The sequence below is a fragment of the Ursus americanus genome, chromosome 31 (assembly GCF_024610735.1).
Source record: "Ursus americanus isolate L20-20 chromosome 31, mUrsAme1.1.p, whole genome shotgun sequence".
Taxonomy (NCBI): Eukaryota; Metazoa; Chordata; class Mammalia; order Carnivora; family Ursidae; genus Ursus; species Ursus americanus.
This window is the reverse complement of record NC_142157.1, coordinates 22,272,432-22,286,416: the sequence shown is the minus strand read 5'-3', so window position 1 is coordinate 22,286,416 and position 13,985 is coordinate 22,272,432. Positions and strand designations below refer to the sequence as shown.

Below are 13,985 nucleotides of genomic sequence, written 5' to 3'. Positions count from 1 at the left end.
AACAATCTTTTATGTCCAAAGCTTTCGGAAAAAAAAGTTGGCTCTTCATTTTCATGTCTACTATAAAGAAATACTATTTTTCTCTGGCTTAATTTGAGCTATTTTCAGATACAGTAATGAAAGAAAAGTCTACATTTTTCTTGCCTTCCTGTGTCACTATGTAAAATTCACTAACTGCTAGAAAGGTCCTGGAAGTTTAACCCTCTCCTTCATCCTTCTGTGATATTTATAAAACCATCTGCTAGTTCTGTGTATCCATTTATACTTTAGCAGAAAATAGTAAGTTTCGGAGAGTTTTGTTAGATGGGATTTCCTTCCGGAAAGGGCTGTCTCAAAATGAACGACATCACCTACTAGGTTTGAAATGCTGCGGCCTTTTGGTAGACCAGACAGATCTGTCATTCAAGGGTCTTCTAGGTCACTGACGTGGCAGCCATTAGAGGATACGCTAGTGGTTTAATAAAAGCCCATTTACGTCCGCCACAGCCTGTACACAGGTTTGCACACAGCACAGAAAAAAGAAAACATTTCTTAGTTTGAACTGTGCAAGCAAAGTAAGTTCAGAGACGATAACCAACAGATAAAAGTGTTCCTCCTTACAAATCAAACAGGATGACTAATATTTTGCTAGATTCCTAGTGAAAAGAAATTGCCAGCATTTTTCTCATCACTGCCCACCATCCACCAAGTGTTGCTTTGTGAAAATGTTTCCACTAACTGGCATGAATAATCGTAGGGCCAGTCTTCACTCAAGATTAAAGAAGAAAATAAAAATGTGAGCATGGCACCTCCCCCTAGAGACAAAAGCAAGTCACAGGGCAGGAAGAACGACGAGGAAGCATCCTCTGAGTGACGCTGCTCTGGAAATGAGGCTGTAGGACAGCCATGCTTCGCAAATTGCAGCCTTCATGAGCATGCCTGTTTTCCGAATGCCTCTTTCAACCAACACATTTTCAGCTGAACATTTGTCAAACCTCTTCTTTTGTTAAGAGTTAACTTGTCAGCTTTTAAAATGGCTTGCAGTTCCTATCCACCTTCCTTGATGGAAATGTGAAAAGTGTGAGTTACTCCCTTTCACAAAGCATCTTGTCAAGGATCCTGACTCTAATCTGACTTCTCCTCCTGGGGGAAAAAATCTAACTCTGGAAACTTTAACAAGTGGTGACTATTTGATCATAATTCTGCTTCGCAGAAATCAAAGAGGGCACGCAAAGAGAAAACCACCACCAAATACAGAGTTAAGGGGTGACCAGATAGCTCGACCACAACCGGAAAATGCTAATGACCTTGTAGGGTTTGCTCCTCAGCAACACCACTGAGCAAATGACTGTACTTGAACAGAGGGGGTAACATGATGAATGGGTAATGCAAGGACACCAGCCAGTACGTTCCCTTTGCTGGACGTATGAGAAATGGACAAAGAGCAGTCCCCACCGGAGAAATGATGAGGAGGACAGGATGAATGCCCAAAGTATACTCAACACAACAAGCTCCTGAAACGACACCTCGACATGCTCTGGGCCACACCGACCCCCAGCTCCTCCTGCCCAGGAGCACAAGTTCCTAGCTTCACCTCGTTACATTATCTCAGAGCATTCTAATTCTCCCTGCACGCTGATTTCACTGCTTTGTTTCAAATGTCCACGTCCCCTTCCTGGAGTCCATGGGAGCCTGGAAGTCAGATCATCCATCTTCTCTGCCTGTCTCTGCTCTAGACCCAGAAGGCCTCTGAGGATGTGCTTGGAACACGAAGGTCGCTGTGAAAGTCGACCATGGGCGTGGATGAAAAGGAAACATGCCAGTAAGTACTTCACTGATCTCGCTTAGGTAACGAATCAGTTGGTTAGAAAAATGGAAAAAAGGGAAGGAGATTGATTCATCAGCAATTTAAGGGCCAAAGCAAAATTAAAATACGCTTTCATGGTAGTCTGAAGACCAATATATAAAAAAGGATTTTTTTATCGGAAGGGGTATACGCGGCTTATAGAGGAAGATGTAAGGGAGCGAAGAGTAGAAACTGCAGCTTTTAGAACAGAACACCTAAGATGAAGGTACTGAGTGTGAAATTGGCTTTTTCGGAAAACTGTGAGTTGAGCAGACAGTCTCCTTAGAAGTCATCACAGGCACAGCTTTCTGCTCCAAGGCCTCTGATCAGGAAGTCACTACTTAAAAAAATTAAAGAATGAAGTCGGGTTATAGTTACATGAAGCTCGTGTATACACACAGCTATAACCTTACATGTTACAACTCAGTGAAACATAACGGTGGCATTTTTGTGCAGGTATTTTTTTTTTTTTTTAAAAAGAGTAAGAGTCTGACTTAGTGTCTTACCTACGTAACAGTCCACGTGTTTGGCTAGTATGTTTGGTGACGGAGTGAGCACAGCGACTACAGGCAGATGGGTGAAGGACAGACAGCTGAAATAGAGAACGGCTAACACTCTTCGTCCCAAGGTGGAGAGAAGAGGAGAATTCTGAGGGAATCTGCCAGGGGCCCTGCCCTTGAGGAGGTCACGTCAAGTGTATCCTCCCTGCAGAGGCTCACGGACTCCTCTAAAAGCAGTGAACGGGGTACGAACTGGTCCCCCCTAAAAGGGGTCAACGACTCTCCTATGCTTACTTAAGCTTTTGAACGTTCATTTCACTGGGTAAAAGGTAACGTCATTCTCCATGAGGAAATCAAAAGGTAAGCTGGTAGGCAAATTGCTTAGCTCACTCTGATCCTCAAAACTAGGATGCTGATGAGAGAGAGAGCTATAGACAACAGATACGTTACTGATTAAAACGTCATGCCATATACTGCCTTTCAATTAACCGACCAATTAACTCAATGAAGGCAATGAACCCCACTCATCTGAAATCCTCACCATGTTCAAATAACCAAAAGTAGCTTATAATAGATAATAAATAGTGTATAATGGTGATTAGTTGTAATAATGACTAATAATGACTCCGAGGTAATACAATATCCATAAATTCACAACTTAATCTTTTAAAATGAAATTAGAATTAGAAGTGCTTTTATATGTAAATACGCTATGTTATAAATTAACGGATGATACAATAAAAGATCGTTAGCCAGAAGAAAAAAGACTATTTTTTCCCAGTTCTCAGTCCAAAAAAGCTTGCTTGTAGATTTTTCTGCATGTTAAAATGTATACAAGGATTTTCTAAAAAGATAACCTACAAACCAAGATCTATGGAGACTGCCATTTACTAACAAAAAAATTAGACATCCATCTAAAATTGACGATAGCAATGATTAACAATTTAAGAGGAACAAAATGAACAATAAGCTGCTAATTTGCAATTATATTTTCACACATTTTCATAATGAACTTAACTAATTTCCAAGGCTGAGCTATATTCATATTTAAAGAAACTACATATAATTGCACATAACTGTGGCTCATGAAACAATAAAACACATTTTATACTCCTCTCGTTTTACTCTTATAGGTAAGGCTTAAGATACATTGCAAATGTCACAGTATTATCTTAAAAGAAATCTAAACCACGCTTTCCGCTGCTTTCATAGATGAGGATATGCGATCATTTAAGCAATTCTAGTCTGTTTGGTTTTAACGTCATTGTTCTTCACAGCTTATCTTCTCTGGGATTCTGCCCCATGGAAATAGGACCAAAACAAGTACTGGATGTGCCCGGGAACCAGGAACATGGTATATGGGAGCAGGTCCAGAACCAGAGCCTGCCGTGTATAGACAGGGATTCTGCGCTGTTGGTTAATCCTGACCCACTGCCCCAGCATAGATTCAGCGAGGCCTGCGTTGAGTGGGGGGCATTGTTCTGATCCCCAAAACGTAAGCTCTTAACTAAACGTGACCTTTAATGATCCTCTAGCTCTTCTTGACTAGCTGGAATGTTAACTTCTCAAAGGCTGGGGCTGTACACAAAATCAGACAAAACCGGACTATGGGTTTGTTGTTTTTTTTTTTTTTTCCAAGTCTCTTCTATATTTGCTTAGAACTAGAGGAGACTAGATTTCAGTATTAAGGATCACGGAAGCATTGGGAAGAATGATCATTTCAATTTGGGGGCGGGGGTCGGATGAGGGGGAAATGACGTCAGAAGATACAACAATAGAGCAAGTAGGGGTGGAAGAGTTCCTGCAGACCCTGACGCAAGCAGGAACAAATAGGTGGGGACAGTTAGGTCTGGGCCTGGCTCCCCACAAGCTGTCCTTGACTCAGGGCAAGGACTTGAGGGATTTTGATGCTGTGACTTAAGCTAGCTGATTCCTCCTCTTTTTCTGCCTTTTCTTTTTCTCTTAGAGAGATTATCATCTTGCTAGAGTAAAAGCTTCTGAAGAATAGAATGATTCCCTAGTAGTCTCTCCTGATTCTATAAATAAACCGCTTAACAATTTTGTTCATAACATTTGTTATTTTTTGCATTCAAAGGAGAGAAAAGTATGTGCTGATCTTAATGTGTCTGGTGGATTTCGCTAGTGCCTTGAATATTCAACTAATTTAATACCTTAAAATTTTTCTAAACTAATGTCGTATAAATTCCCTTTGAAAATATCAATTAAAAATCATCTATAAAAAACAGAGACAATCACTACATGTGGTTAATAAAACATCTAAAAATACTATAAGCTAACTGCCACCAATATGACAATGTCATAGGATAGTTTTTATAAATGGTGTAATTACAAATACTATAAAATGACAGTCTACTATTTTAGAGAATCACAGTCTACTTACTATTTGTACGTCTCAGAACGGATATATTCAAAAACATGGGACACGCCAAGCTGGAACTGGTCGGCAATTGGGGTAACCCAGGGATTGTTCTCTGCTTTGAACACTTGCTTCTGTCCAGTTAAATCCAAGTTTCCTGAAATGATGGAAGGAAAGAGGAAAAGGTGAAGTTCATTTCATCCAACACAAATCAGGTCTAGGAAGCCTGCCCAGTAACCACAGCACAACCTCAAGTACCTTGTGGATCATTTGATTTGATTTTTTAAAAATATGTTACTTCAAGTCCTCACTGGCATGAAAGCAATGTTAGTCCTAGTACTCTGGCTAAAGACATTAGGAAAGAAGAGAGGGAGGGAGAAAGGGAGTGGGGGGACAAGGCAGAAAGGAAGTAAACTTGGAAGGAGGTCTTGCAAATGCTTTCTTTTTCTAGGTATTTGTTACAGAGAAGAAAACGACCCAACCAAGATTGAAAGAAACAATCATATCAGAACGTCCTGAAATTCTACTTGACAATGTACATCACCACTTGTCCAATCTGATCTAAACCCAATCCAATCAACACCACTATTCATCAAAGCAGAACATGAGTGAAGGAAGAATGCTACCCAAGTAAAATTGTTACTGCATTCCTCAGGTACCATGAGCACATCACAGAATCAGCACTACATGAAGCGCATTAACATGGTCATGCTAGAAGTTCACATCTGTATTGTCCTTATCAGTTGACCAATTACCTTTAAGAAAAGCACTTCTTCATTTGATTCTCCAGCAACCCCTAAGGTCAGTCATTGACATCACTTTATAGGTGAAGAAATGGAAACACGGCAAAATTAAGTAACATGTCCAAGATGGGAAAACTTAAGAATGGGGATGTGAACCCAAGGCTCTGACTCTAAATCTCGTATTGTTTCTAGAGTATCTGGGGAAACTATCAGGTTACACGTCCTAGATCAACCAAGGATGAGTTAAGGAAGGGGCATAAAAACCCAGTAAGTGCCACCCATCCGAATATCATCTGCTAGTAATCAGTTGCCTTTTTTTGTTTGCTTGGCATACTCAAAAATGGAAAAGGCTATGTGTGAAAGAGCTTCCCATCGCACACTTGCCTATGCAAGAGACGGGAACAGCACGGTTATGGAGCAGAGATGTATGCAGTTTACCTGGCAGGAGGCTCACCAAAGGCCTTGCCTTGTAAGCTCTACTGAGGAAGTCCATTTTCAGACCTCCAGTCTACAGGCCAAGGCTACGTAAACATAGACACCCAGCAACTATTCTTCCCAAGACACATCCAAAGAACCATGTTTGTCCTGTTTTGAAACTCTACTTGCCAATATTGTCATAAGTGATAACTCAAGACAAGGAGAACACATTCTGGGATGCAGGTGTACCCTGATGCATGTAATTTCCTAGCTGACCTGGGTTTTAGAAATGAACAAACATTTTTACTGGGAAAACGATGTAATATTTCTTCTTAAAAGAACTGAGAGTTTCAATCTGTCTCCTTTTTGTTAGATGAACTAGGGGAAAAAAAAAAAAGAAGAAGACCAATATAAAAGTGATTACAATTTAATAAAACGCTTTTAAAGAAAACTATTACCAAATATTACGAGTGAGTAATTCATCATGATCTTTCCAGAGCTACTTAGAATCTGTTAGTGTTAAGTACAAAAATTAGCAGATAAATTCCTCTCCAAGATTATCAATATTGTCAATTTCCTCATCTTAATGGTTAAACATCATTAGTCAGATATTAAATCATTTGGTAAATTAATGGGCTTTATTCTCTAAACCATGAGTCAGAAAACTGCCTAGGGCAAATGAAAATCCCAGAGCTGCACCAATTCTCTGCTGAGCTGGGTATCTTATAGGCACTGGGCTATTTGTCTGTATCTTCACTTGGGGAGGGCTTTTGGCTTTCCAAGAATAGAATTGATCTCTTGTTTCAAATCCTCTGTAACTCCTATCTTCTTCTAGGATCTTGTTTGCTATACTCCACGTCCCCATTCTCTCTTCCACATCATTCTCTTATTACTTTTTTCCCCAAGTTCCACTTTTCCTAAAAATGAGTACGTCTGAAAAAGCTTTCCATGTAAAAATTACTCTAAAAAGTTCTGTACTTCTTAAGTGTTCTGTGTTAAATGCACAGTGAATAGGTTGCCCACAGTTCTTAGGAAGCATGGTCATCGAGGGAAGGGCTCACAAGCCAGACATCAGTAACCATGGCGTAGCAGGTCACTAAGAAGTTGGGGGGTGAAGGCACCAGAAGAGGAACACCTCTCTTAAAACATTTGCCTAATAAACAAGCTATGCTTACATATCTTCCTGCCTCTAGGGCCTGCCCACCGATATCAGCATGAAATCAACTATGGAAAAAAACAAACAGAGACATTTGGAAAAATATATGTATTCCAAAGTGGCTAAGCAAAGGAGGAAGAGAAGCCATGAAAAGCATGAACTGCATAAGGAACCAAAGCAATTCCTAAGCAAAGGGATCTACTTGTTAGTGGCTACTCTGACCTAAAGATCCTTCCTCCCTGTTGCCCCAAATTTTTTATCCTACTGAGAAACAGAGTCTGAATTTCTAATGGGTATAATTTGATCTGATGAACATCCAGGACCACGAATTAACTCAACTGATTGCTTTCCTCTTAACCTTTGGTTCAGACTGGGATCACAGGGATACTGTTCTCTAGTTTGTGGAAGAAGAGCGGGGGGAGGAGGAGAGGGAAGTAGGAGCACTGAGCACTTCTCACCGCGCTGTATTTTCAGGGCCCTGGGTCAGTGTGAGAGCACTGTGGACCAGGGAAAGGCTCTAGGAAGGAGGACCCCCACACCCCCTCGCCGGCAATCCTCAGTTACTCTAACTTTGCTCAGGGACGATGTCCATGGGACGGTAAAGAAAGAGGACTCTCTTCCTTCCTGGGCTGTATCATAAGCTCCCTTCCACCAAGGTCCAAGAGTTGCCCCAAGAACGCAAAAAGTACAGGTATACTATGAGCAAAGCAAATTTTAATGGATCAGCTTTGAACCTGAGGTCCAGGTACATATTTCTGGGGAAAAGACGAGCCTGCTTTCTACCACCTACAACCTACATACCCACTTGGGAACGTACACAGCCTCTTGTTAACTTATTAACAGCCTCTTGTGAAGCCTGCGAGCCTTTTTAGTGGTAATCCTCTGAAAATCACGTACTCAAGTTCCATGCTCCCTGACTGCCACACGTGGAAGACAGAGCTAGGGGAATAATGCCAAGAAAGGTCAGCCGTGTTCTCTGGGCCCTTTTGTCTAAAGCCTCTAACCCCCTGGAGATCTGTCAATCCCTAGCAATGTCTCTATTTAAGTGCTGTCAATGGAGACAGAAGAGGCAGAGGGGACTGCGAATGACGGCTGCTAAGCAGAGCACGAAAGAGACACTGGATGCGGGCCAGACACACACGCTTTGGGGAAAATACATGTGAGAGTCGGGGTACCCACAAAGGACTACAGGATAGATCTTCACGAGCATTTCCATTTCCCTTCACACTCACCTGTGCATTCCAGCTGGAGAGGAAGAGGGCCCAGGTTAGCCTCCCCCACCCCCATTTGTTTATTTTCCTACGGAACGACGCTACTGAATCAGAGACCCAGGTCTTCCCAGGGCTACCAGGGATGGAGGTCACTCGAGAAGAGCGATTCAGGTTCCCTGGAGGAGAAAGCCCCCCCAAAACGACAGCTCTGTGGTCGAAGCTATGCTTGCTTTGTAACAAAGAACCATGAAGACCGTGTTCAGCGTCCACGGCCAACCTGAAAGCAGGCAACTCCTGCTGGTGACAGAGACGGAAATGGCACGAGCCAAGCCAGGCACGGACTCTTCAGCGTGATCACCGGGCTTGGCGTGATAGGACGTGCTTATTTTTGTTTTTCAACTTCAATTCACCGGCGCAGAATACAAGACTTGCCTCCGCGCGGCTGTAATCCTCCCAGCCAGCTCCCTGCCTCCGGCTTTCCGACCGCACGGCGCGCCGGGCCGGAATGCAGCAATTTCAGAAGGGGGTTAATATCATTAGAGTAAAGCTAGGCCATTATACTGTGTGAAAAGATGACACCCATCTCGTATCAGCCTAGCAACAAGTTACCCTTGCCTCGGCAAAGCTCATCTGTCAGCTGTCGGAGGTAGGTTCCCTTTTAAGTAATAACATGCAGGAAGCATCTCAGCCCGCTGTCAGTCAGGACGCAATCCCCCTCGCCACCGCACGCTTCAGCGCGTCTAGTTAGGCGCCCTCACCCAGCTCCTTTATTAGAAGCCGGAGCGGCGCTCTGGTGGTGTTCTAACAAGGATCAGGCAGCAGGATTAAGCACTGTGACAAAGAGGATCTAATAAGCTAGAAAGTGGTGCATCTGCAGACACGCTGGCTGGCTCGCAGACATAGATTCACTCTGCTCCCTCTTCAGTGGGAAGGCCCAGGCCACAGGGGAAGCCAGCCAGCACCGTGATTAGCGGTGACCCCCTGACCGATGTGGCTATGAAGATCATATATCACTCAGAGCTGTATTCTGCAATTGCAAATTGGATTTTCCATTTTATTACCTGCAAAAAGGACCACATATGCTTCTCTGCGGAGCCTCTGGTACAGTAAGCTTTGCCGTGCGCCCGTAATTTTGTAAATACTAAATCATGCAAAACAATCGTTCTCCTTGCTGCTTACAAATGGGGTCGAATGCAATAGGCAGTTGAGGCCCCATTAATAAACAAGGTCATTTTCACTTATGGAAATGGGTTATTTTCATAATCACCCTGTTAAGAATTCTTCCTGAGTACTCCAAATCCTGAAACATGTGGCCAGTAAACATTATTTATCATATATTAAGCAATCCAGAGGATCTGGGCAAATTTTTCACGTCATCAAAGCAGCCCTCCCTCCCTTTGTAATTCCAAAATATCACAGAGCGCTTTTTAAATTAATTCGCTCTCAAAGCCAGGTGCTCGCTCACCGAAATCTAAGGCCATGGTCTAACAAGGTAAAACTAGCAAACCGTGGCTGATTGGGTAGTCTATCATTAGGGTACCAGATTTGCCCACACGCAGGTAATTGATTTGCCGTGGAAGGGGTCTAGATGGGATATTATGACAGCTGAGAGATCACCTCTGCTCCTCGGTGAACGCACACACAGAAGAGAACCACAAATGACTCCAACACAAAATAAAAGCTACGTTTAGGGCCGCTCCATACATAAAGAGATATTCTACACATAAGTCTCTGTAATTCTTATTACTACATGCTACACCGTTAATTACAGAAGTCCATGATTACAGTTAACAACGGAAGATGGAAGGCTCCTACTTTCTCCCTTCTTTAGAAAGACACTTCACTGAGTGGAAAATGATCATAAGGATCATAAAATAATGCTGACACTGTAAGAGTAAATGTTTGTAGCAATAAAACACTGGAAACAAGCAGAATGTTCACCAACAGGTAAGCAGAGCAGTGTATGTTCCAGCCCTACAGTTATGAACATGAATGGAATAGATGTATTTACATGCATTGACCTAGAAAGAGGTCTACAGTATAATAATAATAAAAAAATAAGAGTATTCTAAGTTTGCTATGATTTAATTTTTGAAAAAAAAAACAAAAATCATATATATGCGCATGAGTGAATGTTTATGTGAAAAAGAAAGCGAAGAAGACACGCACATCCAATCGTTAACGTGGGTTTCCTCAAAGAGGGGACGTTAAGGCAGGACAGGGATTCGAACCCGCAGAACAAAGGGTAAGCTATTCATCGGCTCTTCCGAGAATTCCATGTGCTTACAAGTAAGGGTGATTTTTATAGTTAAAAAAGAACAAAGTGCGTTGAAAGGAAATGCCAAAAAGAAATCCAAACTACGTGCGGCACATTAATTAGCACAAAGGAGCGCATCTTTCTTAAAACAGCATCATCCTGACTGCAGTGCACACCAAGCTTATAGATGATGGTCTATGAAGCCCCAGGTCTGGGGCGGTTTCCCCTTCTGCGCATCATCAATGCAATCGGAGTAAGCTGGGACGTCTCACGACAGCTCTCAAATGTATTCTGGGGGGATTCGAGGCCACCCTGTCATCCTGGCAATTGTCTGCTTAGCCTTTCCGGCAACACATTTTTAAAACAGGCATTCTGTTCATTTAATACACCCAACGCCTTGCCGCTTTATGATACATACTTAAACCAACACTTGCTCTTCCGATCGAGTCAGGGGAAGAGTACAATTTAAATTAAAAAAAGAATAAAAATCATACCCTGCCAAGTGGCTCCAACGAGAGTGGCATCTGATTTATGTGTATGCCTGTGTTAAAGGGTTCAGAAGCCCTTTTCACCAACGAAGAAACACAGCATTTTACACGGGTTTCCCTCTGATGCTCTTCTTGGCCATCTGATGTCTGTGCTCCAGGGTCAGATGGAAATAAGGGGCCCTCGGTCCCTCGTAAATACGAGTGCCCACCAGCAGTGCAGAGGCAAGCCCAATGCACACCGCCATAGTTGCATTAATCTTGCGAGTCTCCTTCTAGGGATATTCAAGAAATAATTCATGTTTTAAACCTGCTGTTCACATAGGATTTCCCCATCATTCTTTCAAATGTGGAGGTAATCTCATGGTTGCTTGCCAGATTTCCCTTTTACTGTATAATGCTATCAGGTGTAGGCAAAAGCCCGGGAGATCTGGCCAGAAGACCTGGCCCCTGATCCTGAGTAACATTCATCAACTTTGTGGCCAAGACACTTGGGTAAATCTTCGGGCTTTTTTTTTTTTTTCTGAGCTTTGGTTTCCTCAGCTGCCCTGTGGGGATAATAGCACCAATTTGATAGGACTCTGGACAGCAGCCAAAAAGTGTATAAAATGGTTCTATAAACTGGAAGCCACTACATAAACGTAAAATATTCTTCTCATCATTATTATTTTAAGTGAGATCTGCAAAGGAGTGAAAACATATACGTCATTTCCTGCAAGACTGAAAGATCCCTACGCGGCCGCGGTCTGAGGCACCCTACTGGCGTCAGTTCCCAGAGTGCCCTGGGACATTCACTGTCCTCTCCACCCTCAGCCTCTCAAGTTCCCAGGTTCAGGACACCCTTCTGACCACATGGAAAGCTGGAAATGTCAACATCAAGGGAGCCTCAGTCTCCGTAGAGAATCCAGGAGAAGTCACTGATTAAGGCAACATAAACTAAAATAAACTTATGTTCGAAGATTAAGTTTCAGTATCATAACTTTTTATAGGATTGATAAAGTTATCCCAAACCAGTCTTAACCAGAGCTGTGTAAGAGAAACGTATATGGAATGGCCATGGTACTGATTTTAAAGCCATTTTTTCAGCCAGCTTAGCATTTACTTAACATTCTATCTCAGGTTCCCTCAACAATTTCCTCACTAGCAAGATTTTATATTAATAATATCATTATGTAATGGATTTGTGATACTACAGATAGAAACAATTTGTTGTTCTCTTCCTTGAAGGCCCTCTAGTTCCTAGTTACTCCCTAAAGCCCAAGGTACGTGGGGCCCATCATCACATCCACGTTGCCCAATTACTTTTGTTCCACAGAACACCTTTAGAAGAACTGCAACTCCCTTTCAATGAAACATATGAAGTCTTTAAGAGGTAAGGGGCAGGCCGTTTAAGAGGAGTAAATGTTAGAAATTCACACCCTCAACATGTAAGGGACAAAATCCAAGCCGTTTTCTCCCGTTCGCGCTTGTGAACACAAAAGTGTAAGTGAACGCAAAGACTAGAAGACATCAGACTATATCCTGTTCACTTGCAGTTTGTAAACACCCTCTTATCAAATTGGTACATATTCAAAAGGACTATAATTCCCAGGGTTGGCCAAGGTTCGAGGATTAGACGCTTCCCGACACGGCTGGTCTGAGGACAAAATGGCACCTCTTTATGGAAACGTAATTTGGCAATACGTATTAAGAGCTATAAAAATGTTCATACTGTTTGACCCAGTAATTCCATCCTAGGAATAAATTCATGCTAAGGAAAGGATCACAGATATCCCCAATGATTTATGAATACAAATTTTCAATGCAGTGTCGCTTATGTTCCTCCTCAACATCTGGAAACAACTCAAATGTCTAAGGGATTGGTTAATAAATTATAAGCACTCATATTATGTAGCCATATGATTAAAAATGTTTTCAAATAAAATTTAATGACACGGGGTAATGGTCATGACTTCATATTGAGCTGAACACAATAGGCTATAAAACTCATAGTATGGCATGTTTTTTTAAAAAGCATAAGTATTTACATGTATGCACAGGAAAAAGACTAGACAAAAATACAGCTAAGTAGGTACACACAACAATAAAGAAAAGAGAGGAGGGAAATACACTCAGAATCCTAACACTGGTCATTTCTGAATGGGAAGATCAAGAAAGGTACCCTTTTCTGTGTTTCTCAGATTTTCTAAAGCAGGGGTTCTCAAACTTGAGATTGCATCAAAATTTCCTGGAGGCCTTGTTAAAACTTAGGGAATTTTTGATTTAGTAAGACTTGGGAGACGCAAGAAACGACAAGTTGTTAGCGAGGATGTGGAGAAAAAGGAATCCTCGTGCACTGTTGATGGGAATGCAAACTGGTGCAGCCACTGAGGAAAACAGTATGGAGGGTCCTTAAAAAGTTAAAAGTAGAACTACCCTATGATCCCGTAATCACAGGACTGGGTATTTACCCAAAGAATACTAAAATGCTAGGTCAAAAAGATACACACACCCTTATGTTTATTGCAGCATGATTTTTAATAGCCAAGATACAGAAGCGGCCCAAGTGTCCACCAACAGATGAAGGGATAAAAAAGATGTGACATATATGTGTGTGTGTGTATAAAAATATATATTTATATACATATATATTTTTTATTTCATAAAAAAGAATGAAATCTTGCCGTTTATACCAACATGGATGGAGTCAGAGAGTATAATGCTAAGTGAAATCTGTCAGAGAAAGACAAATACCATATGATTTCACTCACATGTGGAATTTAAGAAACAAAACAAATGAACAAAGAAAAACAGAGACCAACCAAAAGGCCAACTTTTAACCATAAAGAACAAACAGATGGTTACCAGAGGAGAGGTAGGTGGGGGACAGGTGATATAGGTGAAGGGGATTAAGAGTACACACGTCAAGGTGAGCACTGAGTAATGTACAGAACTACTGAATCATCATGTTGACAGAAGTTTTTTAAATTTTAAAGAAAGCAGCAAAAAAACAAAATTAAATCTTGAGTATTGAA

The 13,985-nt window shown here is 41.7% G+C and overlaps 1 protein-coding gene across 2 annotated transcripts in view; it reads right to left on the bottom strand.

Annotated features, from left to right (window-relative positions):
* The window catches only part of RSU1 (Ras suppressor protein 1), a 185,906-nt gene that overhangs the window by 76,661 nt on the left and 95,260 nt on the right, over positions 1-13,985 (bottom strand). The window contains exon 8 of one of the 2 annotated variants that reach the window (XM_045787797.2): positions 4,727-4,859. In XM_045787797.2, coding sequence (XP_045643753.1) covers positions 4,727-4,859 — 133 coding nt within the window. Of the gene's footprint in view, positions 1-4,726; positions 4,860-13,985 lie in introns of those variants that run through there. The other variant, XR_015722428.1, reaches the window with a different exon arrangement.